The sequence below is a fragment of the Papio anubis genome, unplaced genomic scaffold, assembly GCF_008728515.1.
Source record: "Papio anubis isolate 15944 unplaced genomic scaffold, Panubis1.0 scaffold400, whole genome shotgun sequence".
Classification (NCBI taxonomy): domain Eukaryota; kingdom Metazoa; phylum Chordata; class Mammalia; order Primates; family Cercopithecidae; genus Papio; species Papio anubis.
In genome coordinates, this window is record NW_022164165.1 from 53,381 (window position 1) to 79,652 (window position 26,272).

Genomic DNA, 26,272 nt, shown 5'->3' on the forward strand with positions numbered 1-26,272 from the left:
TTACATAGGCTTTAAATAATTTCAATAAAAATCCCCCTGGGAATTTCTCTTCCTATTTTGGAACTTTAAAATGATTCTGAAGTTCTTAGAGAAGAAAAAATAGATGAGATCAGCTGGGGAATTTTTTTTAAATAAAAAAATCCCATTTTTTTTTTAGTGGATATTAAACTAAGTAAGAAAAATGTAGTCTAGCAATTGATACAAAAATATAATGCAAAAATCATATACATGTAAGAATTTAATCTGATAAAGATAACATCTTAAGTCAGCGGGAGAAAAGGAAGGATTATTTAATGAATAATAATGGAACAACTAGTTAGCTAAGTGTGGGGATGGGAGATGAAGTCCGATCCAGTCTGTTCCTCACTTTATTCTAGATAAATAAGAGAATTAAAAGTTAAGGAGGAGGAGAAAGAGAAAGAACAGGAGGAAACAGAGAAGGAAGGTAAAATAAATGTAAACATTTATTAGTGGAAAAGACTTCTGCTTAAAAATAATGTAATCAATAAGGAAATGTACGGATAGATCTAAGTTTTAAACTTTTTAAAATTTCTGTGCATGGTAAACTTTTTAAAACTTCAAATGCATAATAAACAAAATTTTAAAGCAAATAAACTAGAAAAAGTTTAACAAGATAAATTAATATCCCTAGATAAATAAAATATCCATAAAAAGGAAAAACGCCATAATCTCAATAGATAATTTAGGTAAGAATATGAACAGTCAATACCTCAAACTGGAAAATCAAATGGCAATAAGATCATTAAAATTTTAATGTCACTAACAGAAAATACAAATCATTTAATCTATCAAATTAACAAAAATGAAAAAGGAATACTTAATGCTAATAAGGGACTAAGGTCAGATGCCTCCTCTCACTATTCTCAAGAGAGTACAAATTAGTAATGTGGAAAATAATCTGGCAATACGTATTAAAAGCCTTATTTAAGTTTATAACCTTTGACCTAGTACTTCTTTTTTTTTTTTTCTTTTGAGATGGAGTCTCTCTCTGTCACCCAGGCTGGAGTGCAGTGGTGCGATCTCGGCTCACTGCCAGTTCCACCTCCCAGGTTCACGCCATTCTTCTGCATCAGCCTCCCGAGTAGCTGGGACTACAGGTGCCCACCACCACACCCAGCTAATTTTTTGTATTTTTAGTAGAGATGGGGTTTCACCGTGTTAGCCAGGATGGTCTTGATCTCCTGACCTCGTGATCCACTCACCTCGGCCTCCCAAAGTGTTGGGATTACAGGTGTGAGCCACCATACCAGCCTGACCTAGTACTTCTTAAGGAAATAATCTGCTCATGAACAAGATGTATCTTAAAAGATACTGTTCTTGGCATTATAAACATCAAATCGCTAATTAGGTAAACTACAGTGTATTCATCAAAGTGAAAAATTACATGGTCACTATAATTGACGCTTATCTAGAAGCAATGATCAACCAAGTGAGAGTGAGCACCCCAGCATCTGACTGTAATTTCCAAATATAATTTCTCACAAAAAGGAACCAGGTTATTTTAAAAAAAAAAAAAAAAGCTTGTTCTCAGTCACGGGCAGGAAATACACATGATTAGCCTAGAATAAAACTAGAAAGCAGACAAACTCAAACACTAGTGGAATAATCTCAAAAAGATTTGGAGCCAACTGTGGAAAAGGCTCTCAGTCTCACTGGCAAAGATGGATAATCTGAGGCCCCATGAGAAAATAACTGCAATGGATTAAAACATATAACATATGTTTAAATCTATAAGCTCATAACAAAACTGAAAGCGAAACAAAACTCACTGGCCTTCTCTGAAGGATGTTTGGGAACCAACTCATCATTTTGAAAACTGGTACACAAAAGCAAAGAATAAAGCATTTATCATGTCTTTCCAACTCAAAATGTACTTCAGGGTAACTGAATAGGTTGATGAAGAGACATTCCAGCATATAGATGAAAAATCAATGACAGGATTTTATCATCATAATTTAAAACTTTCACTGAAATAATAAATGTAGGCAAAGATCAACTAAAATCATAAAAAGCTTCCTGACAGAAATATACAAAACCACCGATGAAGTTAATCCTGCACTCCCTCTTCCTATCCAATCAGAATGAAATTGGATTTAACTTTCACTTTACAAGATTCAGAGGAACAAAATATGGTGATGCCATCGGCAAAATCCGTTGAAAAATTCTAAACGTCAAAATTCTTTCAGGGGAAACAAAAAAAGAGGGAGGTAAGTTTAAAAAAAAAAAAAAAAAGAGAGAGAGAGAGAGACGGAGGTGGAGCCTATAGATTAAAAGAGACTGAAGATGTAGCAACCACTTGCAAGGTATGAATTGTATTTTAGATCCTGATTTGAACAAATAAACTATATAAAAACATTTAAGATGCAATTGGTGAAATGCGAATACTGTCTGAATATGTGATAATATTAAAGAATTGTGAGTGTGCTTCAGTGGGTGTAACACTACTGTAGATCTGTTTAAAATCCTCTTTTTTTCAAAAACAAATACTGAAATATTTTTGAATGAAATTTCATGGTGGATTTGCTTCCAAACAATCAAGTAGTGGGGTGAGGTATAAAATGAAACAAGACTGTCCATGAATAGATAATTTTTGAAGCTACATGATGGTAGATAAAAGATTCATATGCCATTACCTCTCCTTTTGTGTATGTTGGAAGCTTTCTACACTAAAGTTTTAAAAATGATAGCTATATAAGTTTTTAATGGTATAAAAACTGTTTACCTTAATGTTAACAGAAAAAAACTACATATACTGATCCAATTATATACCTTTTTTAATCTGAGGAAAAAAGATTAGAAGTAAATTGGCCAAAACGGTAACAGTTATCTTAGCATAGATGAGTGTTATTTCCCTTCTTTATAATATTTTGCATTTTCCAAATTTTCAAAATATGTATCAGGAGGAAACATTTTTGAAAAACAAAAATTAATTTAGCACATTACCATTTACAAATCTTAACGTTGTTATCACTCACATTAATGATGCAATGAGCTTTCATTCATGGCAAATAAAAAGTTTAAAAAGGTAGGAGTGGGAACTGCCTATACATTTTTAAGAGTACTTTATTACTTCCCTGGTTTATTAGCTAAATACAATTAAGTGCAACTCAATTGGCAGCTTTAAGGGATAGGCCAGAATGACTCTGGCAGTGTAACTTGGACCCTGATAGAGTGTAAACCTGGAAATCTGCACTCACAATGTGCCTAACCCCGTAGTTCTCAAACTTTAGCACACATTAGAACCATCTGGAGAGCTTGTTAAGACACAGATTGTTGTTTCTCACTCCCAGAGTTTCTGATTGAGGGGTCTGAGGGAGGACCCAAGAATTTCCAATTCAAACAAGGTCCCAAGCAATGCTGATGCTGCCGGTTCTGAGACCACACTTTGAGACCCACTGACATAACCAAAGTATTTTTTTTTTTTGAGACACTGTCTCAGTCCGACACCCAGGCTGGCGTGCAGTGGCACAACCATGGCTCACTGCAACCTTGACCTCCTGGGCTCAAGCAATCCTCTCACCTCAGCCTTTCAAACAGCTAGGACTACAGGCACATACCACTGCACCTATGTTTTTAAATTTTTTTGGTAGAGACATGGTCTGTGTTGTCCAGGCTGGTCTCAAACTCCTGGATGTAAGCATCCTTCTACCTTGGCCTCCCAAAGTGCTGAGGTTACAGGTATGAGCCACTGCACCTGGCCTCAAAGTCTTTAGATAACAAAACAAAGCTTCTAAACTCACGTTGAAAGACTTTTTAAGGATCAGCTTCTTAGCATACAAAAAACGGAATGGGATCAGCACCTCAATAACTCTGAGATCTAATAAAAATCTAAAAATGGGAAGAGGCATCACTCTGGAGATGTATTCCCTAATATGTACGCACAGCAAGGTGACAACAGAGTTAACACATGTAAAGAGGGAAACATACCAATAGAAGGAGAATCATGAGCTCAAAAAAGCAAAGTGCAGAAAAGCGAATATTAGCATGCACCCACGATGGTATAAAATGGGGCTATACCAGATCTAGTCACCATGAGTATTCTGATCCCCTGAGAAGTTTCCTTTGCTCTGGGAAAACAGAGATGTATCATGGGGCCTCATCATGGCCTGATAAAACCCTCAAATGTCCATCCATCTCCTTCTATTCTAATCCCATGCTTACCAAGGGAGCCACTGATAATTAGAAGGCAGGTGCCTAGATGGTAGCTACAAGTATTCCAGTCACTAGAAAAAGATAGTGCTGATTATATAATAACCTGACTTCTGATTTATACCCAACTCCCATGTGATTTTAAGTTGTCTCCTACATCATCAAGTAACTGATCATCCTTAAATTTACTATATTCAGTTTCTGGACTTAATAAATTAAATGTCTAAACTACGGTGATTCAATCCAAAAGCTACCCCATCATTCCTATGTGAGACACATGCAAGAGTTAATAAAAGAGATGATACACTTATCTTATAGCTTGCATTCCTCACACTCCTTACCTTTGCAACAAAATAATCCCACATACTAAGTTCAGGAGGAATAAATTTTTCTTTGTAAGATGGTCTTTCTGCAGGCACCGGTGGTGGGGTAGCATCTTTTACAGGCCTTCCAGGGACAAGCATTCGCATGTTAAATCTCCTACGGTGTTTATCTATGTCTTCAGAAAGGACAGGAGGTGCTAAATGAAGACAGAAGGAAAAAAAATCTAGCATTCATTTTCCATTGTTAATTGATAGAGTTAAGCTTTCTTTTTATCCTACTCTTGCCATGTTTTGGTCTAGACTAAATTACTTATTCCTGTGCTTCTAAACTTTTCTAGTTACTGAATCAGCTTTCCAGCAGTCAAGGCAGAGATGCAGACGGAGATAAAGCATTAAAGCATATCTTGCCATGTGCTCCATAAAATACGGATTAAAGTAATTCTATATAAAATATACTAAATAAGTGGTATATTCAATAAATATTAAAGTGAGTGATTGACTGATTACCCCTGGCTATGAGGTTCAAGAAAGATTCACTGACTATGTAGAATTTAATAGTGTGCCTTAAAAGAAGGGCGAAAGTTCAATGGGAAAATGGAAAAGGGCAACATAAACAAATAATCAAAGGTTTGGGTAAATGAGGAGTCAATTATTTTTGGTAGACAGGAGTTATGGAGGGAAGTAATATCGACAACAAAGTCCAGAGTTAGGTTAGGACAAGTCTGTGGCTATGAAGCTGGGAACTTGTGTTTTGGGCAGTTCTCACTAACACTTCTTAAGCTTTAGTCACACAATGAAGTATGGCTTGTCTGATCAATTAGAGAGGAAGATGGAAGATGACATAAGAACGGCCTGCACTAATATGGTGGGTGGTAAAAAGTAGAAGGGTTGCATATGAGTGATACACAAAAGAAATAGCAAAAGGATTCAGGAATTGGATATGAGAGGGCGAGAAAGTAGAAGTTAACCTGCTCCTCTCCTAAACCTCCCCATCACAGAAAATAATTTTATCTCAACTCTTCTTTCTTCCCTACCCCACACAATTCATCAACAAATCATTGGCTCTAACCTCAAACTATATCCAGAATATGATCACTTTTCATTCTGACCATAACTAACACCCTAGGATAAATCACTATTATTTTTTAATTGAGGCAAAATTTACACAACATAAAATTAACAATTTTAACGTGTACAATTCAGTGATATTTAGTACATTTAACATGTCATGCAATCACCACCTCTATCTAGTTCCAAAGCATTCTTCTCACCCCAAAAGGAAACCCTATATCCAATAAGCAGTCACTCCTTATTTCTCCCTCCCACTAGCCCATGACAACCAAATCTACTTTCTGTCTATATGGATTTACCTATTCTGGATATTTCATATAAATGGAACCAGACAATATGAGACTTTTTGTGTGTGGCTTCTTTGGCTTAGCCTATTTTTGAAGTTCATACAGATTATAGTATGCATTAGTATTTCATTCCTTTTATAGCTGAGTAACACTGCACTGCACGTATATACCATACATACTTTGTTGATCCTTTCATCCTTGATGGTAACCCACAATTATCTTTTAAGTGGACTAGCCTCCCCACTACCAGGCTCCCTACTCTTATTTATGTTACCCAGTCTATTCTCCACAAAGCAGCTAGAGCGTTTCTTTTGAAAAGGTGAATCAGATTATGTCACTCCTTTCTTTCTTTAGAACTACTAGCACTTTTACCATGATCCTAAAGGACCTTATTCCCGCTACTTTTCTATTCTCATCTCCTACAACACTCCCCCTCTTCACGAGAGCCATGATGGTCCCCGGGTAGTTCTTGGAAAAGGCCAAACTCAATTCTACCTCGGGACCTTTGCATTCATCTGCCTGGAATGCTCTGGTCTCAGATATCCACATGGTGTGACTCCTAACTTCCTTACAGCTCTGCCCAAATACTATCTCATCAGAAACATGTCTTCCAACCCCCTTAACTAAACTGGTCTATTCCCATTCCCTCATCACTCTCTTTCCACTTACTCCGTTTTTATCACAGTTCTTATCATACCTGAAATATCATTTGTTAATTGCCTGATAGGTGTTAAGTGAATAAATTAATGCAAATATAAATATGTACTGGCAGGTTTTAAGCATGGATGATTTGATGGATAAATTACCACGAACAAAAAATCAGAAAACTCAGGCAGAGAAATAAACAATTTTGAGGAAACACTTTTAAGTTTAAAGTGGACTACAAACAAGCAGCAAGAAAGAGATTCAGAGGAATGGAAGCAGTGGGAGTTGATGAGATCATCTCCCTTACAATGACTTACACAGGAACCTATTTATTTAACTCAATCACAGACAATGAAGACAGAGGTTAGTGTCATTTAAACTTGTGTGTCACTGATTCCTCATCTGTAATATGTCCATTTCTAAGGATGAATTAAGATGATTTCTATATATGAGCATCAAGACAGAAATCTTTCCTGTGGCATCAGTCTATACCCTCACCATATCCTACCATCTTCAAAAGTGGGATGAAAAATATATTCTGGTCCATGAGGGAAGAAAAAACACACAAGGAAAATGGAATAATACTATCACATGGAAGACTAAGGGAACATATTTTAGAGAATAAAAATAAAATAGAATTTTGAAACCATGTGTACGATCAGAATGGCTATCTTGCACATGACCATACATTTAATCTGAAGCCAAATGCTGGTATGCGCTAAAGATTTTGAACACTTATTTAAATTTTCTTTCTTTAATTAAGAACTATCCTTTTTGTTTTTGTTTTCATTTTATTTTCTTAGGAACTATCCTTTTTGTATGACTTTGTTCCTTAACATTGTTTCTGTATTTACCTTTTTACCTTTCCTCTATTTTTAATCTTCTTCAAACATGTCCTGCTTTATCAACCTCAAAAACATTATTTCTATAAAAATAAAAGTAACAAACTATATTTTTATTATATCATGGGTTTAATTATTTGCTGTCATAACAAGAGTGGTTATGCTTTAAGCATCGCTTATTTTCAAAGTGAAATTTCTTAAAACATTAAAAAATTTTAACATTCAAAATTATTAACATTTACATACATTACTGGTATCAAACTTATCTTACCTGAAATATTTTCTGATTGTCTTCGAGGTTTCACAACAAGTTTTACACCACCTCCAAAAACAGCAGCCCACATTCGATTATTTAATGGGTGGGCTGCAAGCCGAAATAATTCATTGGAGGAATTTGTAGCAAGAGCATGTATCAATAAACTTAAGTAAACAGCAACAACAGCTTCACATAACAAAATGTTCAGTTTTGGCTGGTCTTCATCTTGGGCTGAACTCAAGAGATTAATAAGTGAGCTCACACCTATAAGGGAATATAAAATCATAAGAAGTATGTCAGGATGAAGAAGGAAAAAACATCCAAATTTGCAACTTATCCAAAATTATGCATTTATATTTTACAAAATATTTCCATAATTTGAGCAATAAAATAAATAATGATAAGAACGGATTAGAGCCTATAAAATAAAATCATCCATTTGTCTACAATGATATAATAAATGAGTAGAGGACCAAAGGTGAGAAGGGGAAGCCCTTTCTTACAGTAGAAGTTCAACTAATACATAAAATGAGTGATAGTGGTAGAAAATCACCGTCTAGTAACCCCACAGTAATATGATTCGGGCAAACATCATCACTAGATGCTAAAATTAGCAAGTGAAAGTATAATATTTTACACAGTCTCAAACTCTTCACAAGATACTGATTAATTACAAAGGAAAAAAAGTAACTTTACAATGGAGAAACTTGGCAGAAACCACCTTACCAAGTGATCAAAATTAACAGCAGTTGGGGCCAAATGACATCATATGCCTCTTGATACCTCCTACTGAGAAAGGCACATCTTTTTTGTGGTATCCCTGCCAAAAAATACGTAACTTGAATCCAACATTAAGAAAAAAATCAGGGCTGGGCACGGTGGCTCACACCTGTAATCCCAGCACTTTGGGGGGCCGAGGCAGGTGTATCACCTGAGGTCAGGAGTTCAAGACCAGCCTGACCAATACAGTGAAACCCCATCTTTACTAAAAATACAAAATAATTAGCTGGGCGTGATGGCGGGCGCCTGTAGTCCCAGCTACTCAGGAGGCTGACACAGGAGAATTGTTTGAACCCAGGAGGCCAGAGGTTGCAGTGAGCTGAGATTGCACCACTGCACTCCAGCCTGGGAGACAGAGCAAGACTCTGTCTCAAAAAAAAAAAAACAGAAAGAAAGGAAAGAAAGAAAGGAAGGGAAAGGAGAGGGGGAAGGAAAGGGGGAAGGGAAGGGGAGGGAAGGGGAGGGGGGGGAGGGGAGGCAGGGAAGGGGAGGGAAGGGGAGGGGAAAGGGGAAAGGGGAAAGGGAAAGGTGAAGGGGAAAGGGAAAGGGAAAAGGGAAGGGGAAGGGGGGGAAAGGAAAAGAAAACATCAGAAATGCCCAAATTGAGAGAGACTTTAAAAAAATAACCTGCTGGTACTCTTCAAAATGTCAAAGTTGTGAAAGAGAAAGAAGGAAGACTTTACTCCGTATCAGAGGAGACTAATGAGACATGACAACTAAATGTTACATATGGGCCCCAAAAAGCACATTAGTGGGACAACTGGCAAAATTCAAAAAAGGTCTGTAGATTAGAGAACATAAATGCTAAATTTGGTAATTATGTGAGGTCTATTTATAGGAAACACACATTAAAATGTTTAGATGGAAAAGGATACCAGGTCTGCAACTTACTCTCAATTTAAAAAAAAAAAAAAAAATACACTTAGATACACGCAAGTGAGTGAGAGAGAAGAAATGAATGATAAAGCAAGCATGGTAAAACATTAACATTTGAGGAATCTGGGTGAAATTTAGTATTATGTTTGCAATTTTTGCAAGTCTGAAATTATTTTGAAATAAGAGGTTAAAATGAAAACAATGTGTTTCTATAAGGCAATGGTTAAAGTAATCTGAAATATACACTTAAGGTACTGAAGAGAGTGGAGAAGTTTTGAAATAACTGAGGTAGAGAATGAGAAAGAGAGCCAACCAGAAAAAAAGGACTGTCAGACTGCATGATATATGTACCGTAGAACAGTCAGTCACTCCTACCCCAATACATAAATTTACACGCCCAAGAACAACTATATTTTCTCTGGTATGTCTGTGATTTTCTAAGACTCTAATTCAAAATTCCTAAGAAAGATAATGTGCTCCATCCTTAAGAAGGATGTTAAGACATTGCTTTTTTACGTTGCTTAACAGAGCTGGTTTTATGAAGCCTTAACTTCCTGAGTCTTCAGACAATACTGCAGTACTTCATAGTTCCTAATCCATAGCAGAAAAATATCATCAAAAAACAAAGAAAGCAAGAAACCACTCACTAAATCCAGCAACAAGCAGGAAACTGGTCAGCAGACTTTTAAGAAGAAATTGCCAAATAGAAGATTTTTTTTTTTTAAATCACTTAAATTCTCACCAGGCCACTGAGCAGGAGATGAATTTGGTGTTGCGTGTTCTTCAATGCTTTCTGTCCTTAGTCTTCTACGATCACTTAAAAGAAGTCCTTGATAAGCCATTCCTGTATACTGATTTCCTTCTGTTTGACTGCTAAAACAAATATGTTTAGTTATTTATCATTGTAAGAGAGGTAATAAAAAACTGCACTTTATGTACATCATCTATTTTAGACGGCTACTTTAAGAAACAAAAATTCTTAAAATGCATTCACTGTTCTAAAAAAAATTTATTTTAGAAAATTATTGAAATTAGTTACAAATGCTTATTTTTTTTTTTAAACAAAATAACAAATTTTACTATGTTGGGCAGATGACATTTATTCCTTTAGAATTTTCTCCAGATGCCACTTTAATACTTTAAAATCTTTTCTATTTGCAGTAATTTTTATTTTGTGTTTTTACAAAGTCTGAGGCAAGGAGACTACTGTTGGTACTAGGATATAGTAGGCAGAAAGTTTCAGGGTACTAGTGGGTTGCATTTCTTTTCTCAAAAGTTGTGCAAGCTTAACTCTAAATTAAAATATGAACTAAAACCTGGAGAATCATATTTTAGAAATACCTAAACCTGAAACTAAATGTCCCTAAATATTGTTTAATAATATTTACTTCCCTCTCTATAATTGCTATCTTTGTGAAGCTGGGGAAAATATAAAAGCAGAAAGTCAAGCTAAGTCTAGTAAATCATAGCTGACCAACTGGAAAATACATATTTAAAAACAATGTATTTGCATTTTCATTTGGTGCCATTTTAATGGTGACTGACATCAAACAAGTTATCTTTGATCATTTAGATGACAACAGTCAACTAAATCAACTTCTTTCCTTATTTACATTTCTAAACTTTCGAGTTATTTAGACACAGCCTTAATTAGGTTACAATCAGAGTACAGGCCATTTTGATAGATAATTCTTTACTTGATACCAAATGCTCCCACAAAAGGCTGCTACCATTACAAGAAAGAAAGCTAGACATACATTTAATATCAATTTAATGTGAATCTACTATTATAAACTTTTCATTTATTAACATAATTCATTTAAATCTAGGTTATCTTTCCAAGTGATTCAATTTCTTGCTACTTATATTGCTCTAGTCATTAAAATGCAAAGTACATACTAATGAAGGCAATTTTACATTAGGAAAAATTCAGTCCCTTTCTTCTAATTGATATCACTTCCAAAGACTTTTACATCATATGTAAATGGGTAGGTAAAAGTAATTTAAATAATTCCATTTTAGGAATGTACTTTTTCAGTTTTCAAAAGTATTTTTATTTCAATGGATAATTAGCTAAATAAATAGCTGCTAATCCAATACAAAAAGAAATTGTTTCTAAGGAAAAACAACTAGAAAATTTCATATTATAAGTTATTATGGACAGTAAACTCTTCTTTCTTCAAAACAAAAAAGATGGTAATGATGGTAATTTACATTTACTGTTTGTCACTTTATTTCTCTGTGACTACTAGGTGATAACTAAACAAATAATTATTTTATTTCTGATTCTCTCTCATCTATTAAAATATCATGGCAGTCATATTTAGGGATTTTTCAGTCCCTAGGAAATAGAAACTTAATATAACTCTGGAACAGTTTAATTGTTTTTGCTGTATTAATACTATTTTGGGTGATTTTTTTTTTACCTGTAGCTATGACTGTCACATAATGCTTGGTAAATTGATGCAGAAAGTGATGCTGCTAGTGAATGAAGTGTGTGCACCTAAAACCAAAACAGCCACAATTACATTTTGTACTAACATTTCTACACAACAGTAATATTTCAAAAATTAGAAAACATCCAGGAAACCTAGCAACATCATAAATAAGACTGAATCCTAGATGAGACTACTAACTCTGCTTTAAATCTCCTAAAGTAACTCTCACCCACCTTTATACACATGCCACAACAAAGCTGATTGTTTCAGACACATTTTAATCAAACATTTACTTACTGTGAGCCTGCCGTTTACCAGGCCCTGAGCAAAGTGCTAATGTTTGTATTACAGGGATTTGTCCTAGCCTAACAACTAGCTTACTAGCTTAAATAGTAATATTCAAAAAAAAGCAGAAGCAAAATAAGAATAGAATTTTCAGAACTTTTATTTAAGCTTGCCTCATGAAATTCACCTTGTTGAAAATAAACACTTGATCTTATCAATAAAAATGAATTAAATCTTTTTAGTAAATGTATCAATCACTGTGTGAAACAGCTAATTTTCCAGAAAGTAAGTAATTTACTTGGTACTCATGAATTGAGGATAGTCTTAGAATTTTACATTTAGAAAGTTTTAAATTTCTCCGTATAATTTAAAAAAAAAAACAAAACCCTGAAATGCTATACTGAATCAATATTTTCAGACTCACAAAATCTTTAAATTTGAAGAGACCTTAGAAACAGTTTCATATGTTATACAGATTACTCTTTGAAAGCCTTACCCAAATTTCTAGGAATCAGAAATGTTTACTTCGAATTCATATGCTTTTTATGCCTTTTCTGCATGTCCCTATTCACATAACAAATGCTTTAAATAATCTCTGCTAAAATACTAATATAGGTTAATTCATACTATGGATGAGAAGTCCCTAACTGGTTATAACCAGGCCTTTAGAAGAATGTACCGCCAGAGATTAAATGTGCTTGTCAAACAAAACAAATAAAAAATAAGAAAACGGGGGATCTGAATTGTGCGTCAGCCACTAGAACTGGAAAAAGCATAGCACAAATACACTTAGGCTGGGACAGTGGAAGTCTGATCAGCTCCCCAGATCCTGCCAAGCTCCCTAGTGTTTCTTGGACTGTATCAGTTTTTAAGATCTTGGCACGGGGTATCAATATAGTTTGCGATAGTAACTGCCGAAACTCTGATTGCCTCTAACTATTGCCTCCAATAAACACAACCACCAAGGAAACAGTAATAAGGACACTCTCTCTGGGACCATTTGTGACCAATCACGGTTCCCTCCCAGATACTCCCCAACTTATATTTTCATAATATCTTGGCGTGTAAACAAATAATCGTAAATATTTCCAACTTAATGGTTCATTTAAGGGGAATGGAGGATCTAGAGGGATATTAAGTGGCAAGAATACTGTCAAGAAAATTAGTTTTATTGCCAAAAGTATCTGTCTGTCTTAAAGGAAGACAATAATTTTTCCAGAAGTAAGAACACTTGCTTTTAAATTACATTCATTGGACAAATAGTCTTGAACTGATCAGGAGTGAGAAAGGTAGCACATAAGAGCACATTAAAACATTTCCTCTAAGTTCAAATTAAAAGACAGGTATAACATATTTACCTTCTCAGTGTGTATAATATCAAATGATCATAAACTTTACATTACCTTCACATCTTCAATACTGGGATGAGGTGGTGTTTTCATCTGAACAATAGTATAAAGTATATCATGGATGTGATTATTTAAGTACAATACAGGATTAGCTATGACTGTTTTTGTTGATGCAATACTTGCTGAAAGCAGAGGTAGGGTGGTAGGCAGTGGTAGTGGAGACTGGAGCTGCTTTACTGTAGTTTCCTGTGGGTGATAGTGAATTATTTTTTTCAAAGTAGTTAAAAAAAATTTCATCAATTATCTGATAGAAATACTGGTGATAAACATTGTGTAAAGGGAGTATGTTCGATCACTAATTTTACACAAATTTATTGAGTACCCAGTATGTACCAGGTACTATGCTAGATGTAGATGGTATATAAAGAGAAATATGACACACAAGAATACTCTCAAGCTTTTAAGCCTACTCCTTGTTATCAAAACTTCAGTCTAAGACCACATAGAGTATAAATATCTGCCTCCTATAAAGAAAGGAGCTGAATATATTTAGATTAACTAGTAAAAAGTAGTAAAAGAGCTTTATAGCTATGACTGCAAGAGCTACTGAAATTATTGAAATAACCAAGATTGGAAAAAAAGTGATATTCACACCTGTTGTGATTCTTGTAGCAAAAATTTGAGTTCCATCCTTACTGAAGCCAGACCACCACCTTGGGCCCCATGAAGGCTACAGTAGCTGAGAAACACTCTCAGGAGATCTTGGTTTTTCTGCAACCACGACTTTCGTCTTTCTGCATGCTCTCGTTTGGCCTGCAATCTTCTTCTTTCTATTTGATGGCGCTCATAGGAACCAATATCTGGTTTGTCTACCATTTCTTCCTGATTAAGTAGATCACTCTCTACTTTGGAATATGTCTTACTAGAATATTCTTTAATAACTGATTCATGATTACATATCTCATGCAAGGCAGCAATTTCCTTTTCAAGCCAGTTGTAGAGTTGAAATCTGAGTTTCCCTCCATCTACTTCATAACCTGTAGCCAATGTTCTTAATTCAGTCATAAGGATCTTTAAACAAGCTCTGAATTTTAGTTGCTCAGCAATCACATCAACTTCAGTATCACCTTCAGGACCATCCTCTTCCTGAGGTGTTAATAACATGTTAGGGTCTGAGGCCTTCTGATCTGATTGTTTATCTTTTTCCCTGGCATCTGTACTTTTCATCACTAAACCAACAGCATCTTCTTCCTCTTCATCTAAGGCACTGTCGTGATCTTCACCCCAATCAAGATTAAGAGGTTCCTCATCAACTTTTACTACTGGCTGACTCCAGTCATACTGTGATGAAGTTACATTTGACCAATCAATACCAGAACTTCCACTGCCATCACTCAGAGCTTTTGACTGTGAAGGTACATCATCCATCTTGTGAGAAATGAAGTCAGGCTGACCTTTTTTTGCAGATAAGGCAGATGTTTTGGTTACTTTTGGAATTTTGGAGAGTACCTCCAAGGCTAAAACAGGGCATCCAACTTTAAAATGAGCATTTGCAGTGGTAAAGAATAATTTTCTTTCTATGAGGTTAATTTTATCAACAAAGTTCTTCTCAGTTTTGAGACCTAAGGTTGCCAAAGTTCCTTCAGGGGAGGCAAGATTTCTTCGAATGAGCAAAGGATGAGTTCGAAGGTAGTTATAAAAACTAAATGCCACTGGGTTACAAGACTTGATGATAACTATGGAAATCAAGGAGATAAAATCACAAAGCATTATGTTAATATGTATTTACATTACAAAACAATAAAATACGTCAGCATTTCTTAAAAAAAAAACATGTAAATATTAACCTACGATAGGTTAAACTATGGCACATACAATCATTAAAACTGTACAGCTGAAATAAAAAGAATTTCCCAATATGCTATGGAGTGATTCCCATCACTATAGAATGATGTCCAGGATACACTAAGAAAAAGAAGATGCAGAAAGTACATGTAGTAACCACCTTTTATCTATGTAAGACAGTGAAGAGGAAATACAAATACACACCCATGCATATTGGCTTATCTTTTTTAAATGGAAGACAAACACAAAAAAATTTTAACTGATTCCTTAAAAAGGGAGAGCAAAACAGAGGAAAAAAGCTAGATTCCTCTGAAAATACACTGGTTTTATATATTTTATTTCAACACCATGTCAACATTTTACATAATTTTAAAATAAAATCAAATCTAAACCACAATTCACAAAAGGTAAAATTAAACAAATCAATCTATCGAGTTGGTAGCATAATCACACAGAGATGAAATCTAAAAAGTGAGTTAAAAACAAGTAATTTGACTGTACATCCTTAGCAGAATGCACCATAAAACCAAAAAAATCTGCAAAAAAGCTTAAATTATGCTCAGAATCATGTTATTATAAAAATATCTGTATTATTATTCTGAAACTTATATGCACACAGATAGCAAATAAGTACATTCATGCCATGAGAATTCAAGCATTTCATTATAAGACACAAACTTGACATCTAAGAAGAAAGAACCCTATAATCTATATGTGCATGAGAAATATCAGTGTAAACTCCTGAATTCTTAAGGAAAAAAAATTCCCTAATTCCATTCATTGCAACAGTCTAGAAATTATGACAAGATTAGTACCAATGAGGATCCCAGTGCCCAGACTATAGTTTCCAAATATTATTCCCCACTAAAAGGAAGCAGAATGCTTTGGAGGAATGGTCATTTCCAGGTCTGGGGCAGGAAACGTACAAGATGAGCCTGAAACATTCTGTAATACCAGAAAGCAAGAAAACTATCAAGAAATAATGCCAGAATAATTCAGAAACCTGAAGAAGCTCCATTTGTGAAAGACAGAACAATCTGAGCATCCATAAAAACAAACCAAGAGAATGATGTCAGCAAGATGGCTGACTAGACACACCTGGCATTCATCCTCCAAAAAGAAAGGACCAAGGCAATGAATAAACAGCTAAGATTTGACTGGAGTGTCAAAGGGAGAGCACTAGAGTGCAGCAGGGGAGTGGAGATGCACCTGTGGTGACTGCAAGTCTAGGACAGCAGTGTGGAGGTACCCAGCCTCTGCAGCCCTATCTCCCCTACCCAGACTGGATCTGCCCACAGTCAGGAAGAACTTCTCATTGCAGAGGGGAAAAGGTAAACAGAAGATCCCCACTAGCCCTCATGGCCACTACAAACATCTACAGTCCTTACAATAGAAGAATCCCACAGTACTTGCAAACCCTGTGTCCAGTTTGGAGAGATGTCAGAAATTCATGCAACTGCATTGCCCCAGATTAGGAGCATAAGGTGTGTGCCCTCCACCTACCGCCAGTGAGCCAAGCTGCTGCAGCAAAGTACTATCTTGAGACCAGTCACCTCTGGCATGCGCACTGCTCTGGGGGCCAGGAGTCACTGTACCTCTCCAACACTGGGGCCCCATCTTCATTCCAAGCCCACATGGGTAGCTGAATGCTACAATCCCAGCTATGCAGAGCCTAGGTCCACGATTGGCTATGACTTTGGTCCTGCATGGCAGGGAAATCAACCCCTACCATCACGCTTTTAGTCAGAGAAACAATCTGGCAGTCTTGCCCAGGGTGAACCTGCCCTTCAGCCAGCTAAACCACTACATACATACCCTCCCCCAAATGAGAGACGTCCCCAAGCCTATGAGCAGCTGATATGCACCTGGGCCAGCAAAGAAGCTACATGCCCACACTCAGGACCTCAGAAACAGCCTGCAGCACCCCTGCTCCCTGAACTCAGAGTTCTGGCCTGCCAAAGGCCCTGTGCCTGCAATCAAAGCCCAAGAAATAGTCCTTCAGGCCGCCCCTGGCAGCACACCACCAGGCCAGCCAAGCAGCCAAGAGCCCATTTCCACGGCCCTGTGGGCTATCCCTGGTGGACACATCCCAGCCTGGTCAAACAGTACTGCAGGCTGCCCGCAGTGTGCATACCCCTTAGCCAGTTGAACAGCCTTGCACCAGCCTCAGACCGGAGAAACAGCACCATAGGCCCGTAGCAGAAATTCCCCCATGCCAGATGAGCAGCCTTATGCCCACACCTCAGGCCTGAGGAGCAGCCTGACTGCCACCCCAGCCAACATAGTCCCAGAACAGCTGAGCAGCCCTGCACCTGCATCACAGGTATACAAATAACCCATGGGCAACACCCTGCAGAAACACCCCCAGGACAGCTGAGCAGCCATGCAATCATGTCATGGGCCTGAGAAACAGCCTTGTCCCCACCCCCAGGAGACAAAACACCAGGCCAGCTGAGTAGCTATGAGCCCACATATGAGGCCTGAGAAACAGACCTGCAGGCTGCTTCTGGCAGGCACACCTCCAGGCTGGCCAAGTGACCATGTACCCACACTCCTGGCCAGAGTAACAGACCTGTGGCCCCAATCCCAGCCAACCAGACCCTAAGCTGACTGACCCATTGTGTGCACATATGCACCCCGACCTGACAAACTGTCCAACAAGGCCATCCTGGCAAAGCTACATGACCATCACCGCAAACTCAGCCTAGGCAACTGAGAGGATTGCAAATGCCACTAATGTGGATTACAGCTGAAGAAGCTACATGGAGACTACACTACTGTATCCATCTAACCAATGCACTCCACCACACCAACACCTGAGGACCTATTCATAATAACAAGTCTTTCCCTATAAACCCTACTCCATAAAATTAGAAGAGGCAACTTTTTCCACCAGATGCATAGGATCAATGTAGAAACACACCAACCATGAGAAAGCAAGGAACTATGACACCAAAGAAAAAAATGGAAAGGAAAATACTAATTCTCCAGTAATAGACTCCAGTCATAAGGAAACATATGAAATGCCAGAAAAATAATTAAGGAAATCATAGTCCTAAGGCAACTCATTCAGATACAAAAGAATACAGATATACAACTAAAAGAAATCAGGAAAAGAATTCATGATGTGAATTTGAAATTCACCAAAAAGAAAGGTATCATACAAAAGAACCAAACAGAAATACTACAGGTAAAAAATTCAATGAATGAAATAAAAAAATAAAATCAAGAGCTTAAACAACAGACTAGACCAAGCAAAAGAAAGAATTTCTGAACTTGAAGATAGGTCTTTTGAAATAACTCAGGCAGACCAAAAAAAAAAAAAAAAAAAAAAAAAGAAGAAGAAGGAAGGAGGAGGATGAGGAGGAACAGAAAAAAAAATAATGAAGAACGCCTAAAGGATTTATGGGACACCATTAAGTAAACAAATATTCATATTATGGGCATTCCAGAAGAAGAAAAAGGAAAAGGTGAGGAAAACATACTAAATAAAGTAACAGCCCAAAATTCCCAAGTCTTGGGAAAGAGATAGGCATCTAGGTCCAGGGTGCTCCAATAATCCCAGATAGATTCAACCTAAAAAGATCCTCTCCAAGGCACATGGTCAAGTTGTCAAATGTCAAAGACAAGGATCTCCTCATTTTTATTCCCAAAAGGCAGTCAGTGACCAATGACCAGTATTTCATTTCTTATGATTTGTTTCAGGAAACAACCAAAGGAAATGGAGGAGGCAGACACAACATGTGTGCACATTCAGGTGCATGTGTGTACAACATATATATGTCAAATGCAACAAGAACCACACTGCTGTGCATCTTACTTTTTTCACTTAAAAATACAGCACATATTAACACATCTATCTACCTCAATTTTTAATGACACACTGATTCTATATGTGGATATATTAAAATGTATTTAACTATTCTACTGACAAAAACTTAAAATGTTCCATTCCTTTCAAATTATTGCAAACAATGCTGATAAATATCCTTAAGTGCTTGTAATATCTAAATTATTTAGGACAACAAGGAAAAAAGAAAATTTACCACAGAGGCATAAAGTTTTTGTATGCTTGTTAAATATAAATGTAATTAGAATAGGATGGTAATCCTATCTAATCCTTTAGCCACACAAGAAATTTTAATAATAAATTCTCAAAGTTGAAAAGCAAATCTGGTAATGATTTTTCTTAATCTAAGTGAACATTAGTTCAGAAAGTGTCTCTTCCTTTAAAAAACAAAAAAAAGAAAACCACAAAATGTCCTACCTTGATGTTCATCATCCTCCTTTGGTGTTTGTTCCAGTAATGTGTCCAAGGCTCGGGTGTAATCTTTCATTACCCAATAGGCAAGACTACGCAGGAAAGGATCAGGATGTAATCTTTTGCAACTGAATCCTGAGCCATCCTTTTGGCAACCCAAAATCTTCTGATTTAGGATGGATATATAAGTGGATGAAGTCTCAAATTCAGATTCATATAAACGGGCAATAACCATGGCTAGCTGAATATCTTCCATTTTTTCAAGACATACCTGCAAATTTAAATTTTAATACTTATCTTATTTAATGATAATTAGAGAGACGAAATATCCCATCAATACCCTGAAATTATCTACCATTTATATTCTCATGGTGGGGGAAGAGACAGTGAAGGGTAGTTAAATGATTGATAGGAGATTAAGGAATAGCAAAAAGAGTAACAGGTTGGAACTTAGTAGCTTCCAAACTAGACATTTATAAAATAAGCATGAAACAAAGTATATTAATATCATCTCAGACTTAGATCAATTTAAATAACATTCATTTTTAAAGTAAATACTACATACAACACTAGAATTTATATACCACTTCCTCTTAATTTCCAAATATATTTCTGCATAAACATAATTATTACTATCTGCCTCATATTTAAATAGTAAATAACTTAGGAAATAAAGCCACATGTTCTATTCATAGTCTCTGGGAGCCTATATGCTAATGCAACTACCAGTTCTGAGCATTTGAGGTCATTCAGGCAATATGAGCATCTCTCAGTCAACACTTGTCTTTGCTTGAATATCTTCTAAGCTAACCTTCCAATTTTAAAATCTTAAGTACTGATAATCGGTGCCCAAGATGGCCGAACAGGAACCGCTCCAGCCTCCAGCTCCCAGCATGAGTAACACAGAAGACGGGCGATTTCTGCATTTTCAACTGAGCTACCGGGTTCATCTCACTAGGGTGTGTAAGACAGTCGGTGCTGGTCTGTGGGTGCAGCCCAACCAGAGAGAGCTGAAGCAGGGCGAGGCATCACCTCACGTGGGAAGTGCAAGCGGGAAGGGAACTCCTTTTCCTAGCCAAAGGAAACTGAGACACACAACACCTGGAAAATCAGGTAACTCCCACCCTAATACTGCGCTTTACCAAGGGTCTTAGCAAATGGCACACCAGGAGATTATATCCCACATCTGGCCCAGAGGGTCCCATGCCCACAGAGCCTCCCTCATTGCTAGCACAGCAGTCTGAGATCTAACTGCAAGGTGGCAGCGAGGCTAGGGGAGGGGCGCCTGCCATTGCTGAGGCTTAAGTAGGTAAACAAAGTCACCAGGAAGCTTGAATTGGGTGGAGCCGACCACAGCTCAAGGAGGCTGGCCTGCCTCTGTAGATTCCTCCTCTGGGGACAGGGCATAGCTAAACAAAAAGCAGCAGAAACCTCCGCAGAGGTAAATGCCCCTGTCTGACAGCTTTGAAGACAGCAGTGGATCTCCCAGCACGGAGGCTGAGATCTGGAAACGGACAGACTGCCTGCTCAAGTGGGTCCTTGACCCCCGAGTAGCCTAACTGGGAGACATCCCCCACTAGGTGCAGACCGACAACTCACACCTCACACGGTGGGGTACACCCCTGAGAGGAAGCTTCCAGAACAAGAATCAAACAGCAACACTTGCTGTTCAGCAATATTCTATCTTCTGCAGCCTCCGCTGCTGATACCCAGGCAAACAGGGTCTGGAGTGAACCTCAAGCAAACTCCAACAGACCCACCGCTGAGGGTCCTGTTAGAAGGAAAACTAACAAACAGAAAGGACACCCCACCAAGACCCCATCAGTACATCACTATCATCAAAGACCAAAGGCAGATAAAACCACAAAGATGGGGGAAAAGCAGTGCAGAAAAGCTGGAAATTCAAAAAATCAGAGCACATCTCCCCCTCCAAAGGAACGCAGCTCATCGCCAGCAAGGGAACAAAGCTGGACAGAGAATGACTTTGACAAGTTGAGAGAAGAAGGCTTCAATTGATCAAACTTCTCAGAGCTAAAGGAGGAACTACATAACCAGCGCAAAGAAACTAAAAACGTTGAAAAAAGAATGGATGAATGGATAACTAGAATAATCAATGCAGAGAAGACCTTAAAAGAACTGATAGAGATGAAAACCATAACATGAGAACTACGTGACAAATGCACAAGCTTCAGTAACCGACTTGATCAACTGGAAGAAAGAGTATCAGCAATTGAAGATCAAATGAATGAAATGAAGCGAGAAGAGAAGTGTAGAGAAAAAAAGAGTAAAAATAAATGAACAAAGCCTCCAAGAAATATGGGATTATGTGAAAAGACCAAATCTACCTCTGATTGGTGTGCCTGAAAGTGACGGAGAAAATGGAACCGAGTTGGAAAACACTCTGCAGGATATCATCCAGGAGAACTTCCCCAACCTAGTAAAGCAGACCAACATTCAAATTCAGGAAATATAGAGAATGCCACAAAGATACTCCTCGAGAAGAGCAACTCCAAGACACATAATTGTCAGATTCACCAAAGTTGAAATGGAGGAAAAAATGTTAAGGGCAGCCAGAGAGAAAGGTCAGGTTACACACAAAGGGAAGCCCATCAGACTAACAGCAGACTCTCAGCAGAAACTCTCCAAGCCAGAAGAGAGTGGGGGCCAATATTCAACATTCTTAAAGAAAAGAATTTTCAACCCAGAATTTCATATCCAGTCAAACTAAGTTTCATAAGTGAAGGAGAAATAAAATCCTTTACAGACAAGCAAATGCTTAGAGATTCTGTCACCACTAGGCCTGCACAACAAGAGATCCTTGAAGGAAGCACTAAACATGGAAAGGAACAACAGGTACCAGCCATTGCAAAAACATGTCAAAATGTAAAGTCCATCGATGCTAGGAAGAAACTGCATCAACTAGCGACCAAAATAACCAGCTAATATCATAATGACAGGATCAAGTTCATACATAACAATATTAACCCTAAATGTAAATGGACTAAATGGTCCAAATAAAAGACACAGATGGGCAAACTGGATAAAGAGTCAAGACCTATCAGTATGCTGTATTCAGGAGACCGATCTCACATGCAGAGACACACACACGCTCAAAATAAAGGGATGGAGGAAGATCTACCAAGCAAATGGAAAACAAAAAAAGCAGGGGTGGTAATCCTAGTCTCTGATAAAACAGACTTTAAACCACCAAAGATCAAAGGAGACAAAGAAGGCCATTACATAATGGTAAAGGGATCAATTCATCAGGAAGAGCTAACTATCCTAAATATATATGCACCCAATACAGGAGCACCCAGATTCATAAACCAAGTCCTTAGAGACTTACAAAGAGATTTAGACTCCCATACAATAATAATGGGAGACTTTAACACCCCACCGTCAACATTAGACAGATCAACAAGACAGAAAGTTAACAAGGATATCCAGGAATTGAACTCAACTCTGCACCAAGCAGACCTAATAGACATCTACAGAACTCTCCACCCCAAATCAACATAACATACATTCTTCTCAGTACCACATCACACTTATTCCAAAATTGACCACATAGTTGGAAGTAAAGCACTCCTCAGCAAATGTAAAACAACAGAAATTATAACAAACTGTTGATCAGACCACAGTGCAATCAAACTAGAACTCAGGACTAAGAAACTCAATAAAAACCACTCAACTACATGGAAACTGAACAACCTGCTCCTGAATGACTACTGGGTACATAACGAAATGAAGGCAGAAGTAAAGATGTTCTTTGAAACCAATGAGAACAAAGATACAACATACCAGAATCTCTGGGACACATTTAAAGCAGTGTGTAGAGTGAAATTTATAGCACTAAATGCCCACAAGAGAAAGCAGGAAAGAACTAAAATTGACACCTTAGCATCACAATTAAAAGAATTAGAGAAGCAAGAGCAAACACATTCAAAAGCTAGCAGAAGGCAAGAAATAACTAAGATCAGAGCAGAACTGAAGGAGATAGAGACACAAAAAACCCTCCAAAAATATCAGTGAATCCAGGAGCTGGTTTTTTGAAAAGATCAACAAAATTGATAGACCACTAGCAAGACTAATAAAGAAGAAAAGAGAGAAGAATCAAATAGATGCAATAAAAAATGATAAAGGGGATATCACCACCGACCCCACAGAAATACAAACTACCATCAGAGAATACTATAAACACCCCTATGCAAATAAAATAGAAAACCTAGAAGAAATGGATAATTTCCTGGACATTTACACTCTCCCAAGACTAAACCAGGAAGAAGTTGAATCCCTGAACAGACCAATAGCAGGCTCTGAAATTGAGGCAATAATTAATAGCCTACCAACCAAAAAAAGTCCAGGACCAGACAGATTCACAGCCAAATTCTACCAGAGTTACAAGGAGGAGCTGGTACCATTCCTTCTGAAACTATTCCAATCAACAGAAAAAGAGGGAATCCTCCCTATCTCATTGTACGAAGCCAACATCATTCTGATACCAAAGCCTGACAGAGACACAACAAAAAAAGAGAATTTTAGACCAATATCCCTGATGAATATCAATGCAAAAATCCTCAATAAAATACTGGCAAACCGAATCCAGTAGCACATCAAAAAGCTTATCCACCATAATCAAGTGGGCTTCATCCCTGGGATGCAAGGCTGGTTCAACATATGCCAATCAATAAACGTAATCCAGCGTATAAACAGAACCAAAGACAAAAACCACATGATTATCTCAATAGATGCAGAAAAGGCCTTTGACAATATTCAACATCCCTTCATGCTAAAAACTCTCAATAAATTCGGTATTGATAGAACATATCTCAAAATAATAAGAGCTATTTATGACAAACCCACAGCCAACATCATACTGAATGGGCAAAAACTGGAAGCATTCCCGTTGAAAACTGGCACAAGACAGGGATGCCCTCTCTCACCACTCCTATTCAACATAGTGTTGGAAGTTCTGGCTAGGGCAATCAGGCAAGAGAAACAAATCAAGGGTATTCAGTTAGGAAAAGAAGAAGTCAAATTGTCCCTCTTTGCAGATGACATGATTGTATATTTAGAAAACCCCATTGTCTCAGCCCAAAATCTCCTTAAGCTGATAAGCAACTTCAGCAAAGTCTCAGGATACAAAATCAATGTGCAAAAATCACAAGCATTCTTATACACCAGGAACAGACAAATAGAGAGCCAAATCATGAATGAACTCCCATTCACAATTGCTTCAAAGAGAATAAAATACCTAGGAATTCAACTTACAAGGGATGTAAAGGACCTCTTCAAGGAGAACTACAAACCACTGCTCAATGAAATAAAAGAGGACACAAACAAATGGAAGAACGTACCATGCTCATGGATAGGAAGAATCAATATTGTGAAAATGGCCATACTGCCCAAGGTAATTTATAGATTCAATGCCATCCCCATTAAGCTACCAATGACTTTCTTCACAGAATTGGAAAAAAATGCTTTAAAGTTCATATGGAACCAAAAAAGACCCTGCATTGCCAAGACAATCCTAAGCCAAAAGAACAAAGCTGGAGGCATCATGCTACCTGACTTCAAACTATACTATAAGGCTACAGTAACCAAAACAGCATGGTACTGGTACCAAAACAGAGATACAGACCAATGGAACAGAACAGAGCCTTCAGAAATAATACCACACATCTACAACCATCTGATCTTTGACAAACCTGACAAAAACAAGAAATGGGGAAAGGATTCCCTATTTAACAAATGGTGCTGGGAAAATTGGCTAGCCATAAGTAGAAAGCTGAAACTGGATCCTTTCCTTACTCCTTATATGAAAATTAATTCAAGATGGATTAGAGACTTAAATGTTAGACCTAAAAAACCATAAAAACCCTAGAAGAAAACCTAGGTAATACCATTCAGGACATAGGCATGGGCAAGGACTTCATGTCTAAAGCACCAAAAGCAACAGCAACAAAAGTCAAAATTGACAAATGGGATCTAATTAAACTAAAGAGCTTCTGCACAGCAAAAGAAACTACCATCAGAGTGAACAGGCAACCTACAGAATGGGAGAAAATTTTTGCAATCTACTCATCTGACAAAGGGCTAATATCCAGAAACCATAAAGAACTCAATCAAATTTACAAGAAAAAAAAACAAACAACCCCATCAAAAAGTGGGCAAAAGATATGAACAGACACTTCTCAAAAGAAGACATTCAGATAGCCTACAGACACATGAAAAAATGCTCATCATCACTGGCCATCACAGAAATGCAAATCAAAACCACAATGAGATACCATCTCATACCAGTTAGAATGGCAATCGTTAAAAAGTCAGGAAACAACAGGTGCTGGAGAGGATGTGGAGAAATAGGAACACTTTTACACTGTTGGTGGGACTGTAAACTAGTTCAACCATTGTGGAAAACAGTGTGGCGATTCCTCAAGGATCTAGAACTAGAAATACCATTTGACCCAGCCATCCCATTACTGGGGATATACCCAAAGGATTATAAGTCATGCTGCTATAAAGACACATGCACACATATGTTTATTGTGGCACTATTCACAATAGCAAAGACTTGGAATCAACCCAAATGTCCATCAGTGACAGACTGGATGAAGAAAATGTGGCACATATACACCATGGAATACTATGCAGCCATAAAAAAAGATGAGTTCATGTCCTTTGTAGGGACATGGATGCAGCTGGAAACCATCATTCTCAGCAAACTATCACAAGAACAGAAAACCAAATACTGCATGTTCTCACTCATAGGTGGGAATTGAACAATGAGATTACTTGGACACAGGAAGGGGATCATCACACACCGGGTCCTATTGTGGGGAGG

General features: G+C 37.4%; 1 protein-coding gene across 5 annotated transcripts in view; it reads right to left on the minus strand.

Moving 5' to 3' along the window:
- LOC116273153 (dmX-like protein 2) overlaps window positions 1–19,909 on the minus strand; it is a 38,582-nt gene extending 18,673 nt beyond the window's left edge. Inside the window, exons 1-7 of one of the 5 annotated variants that reach the window (XR_004181621.1) lie at window positions 19,435–19,909; window positions 13,977–15,058; window positions 13,377–13,568; window positions 11,677–11,753; window positions 9,993–10,123; window positions 7,610–7,858; window positions 4,512–4,690 (exon numbers count right to left, since the gene is read on the minus strand). Coding sequence is in view for 3 of the 5 variants with exons in the window: in XM_031662114.1 (XP_031517974.1) it covers window positions 4,512–4,690; window positions 7,610–7,858; window positions 9,993–10,123; window positions 11,677–11,753; window positions 13,377–13,568; window positions 13,977–15,058; window positions 19,435–19,684 (2,160 nt within the window). In the remaining 2 variants the exon portion in view is untranslated. The remainder of the gene's footprint in view (window positions 1–4,511; window positions 4,691–7,609; window positions 7,859–9,992; window positions 10,124–11,676; window positions 11,754–13,376; window positions 13,569–13,976; window positions 15,059–19,434) is intronic. The other 4 variants (XR_004181620.1, XM_031662115.1, XM_031662114.1 and 1 more) reach the window with 4 other exon arrangements.
- Window positions 19,910–26,272: the final 6,363 nt, after the last annotated feature.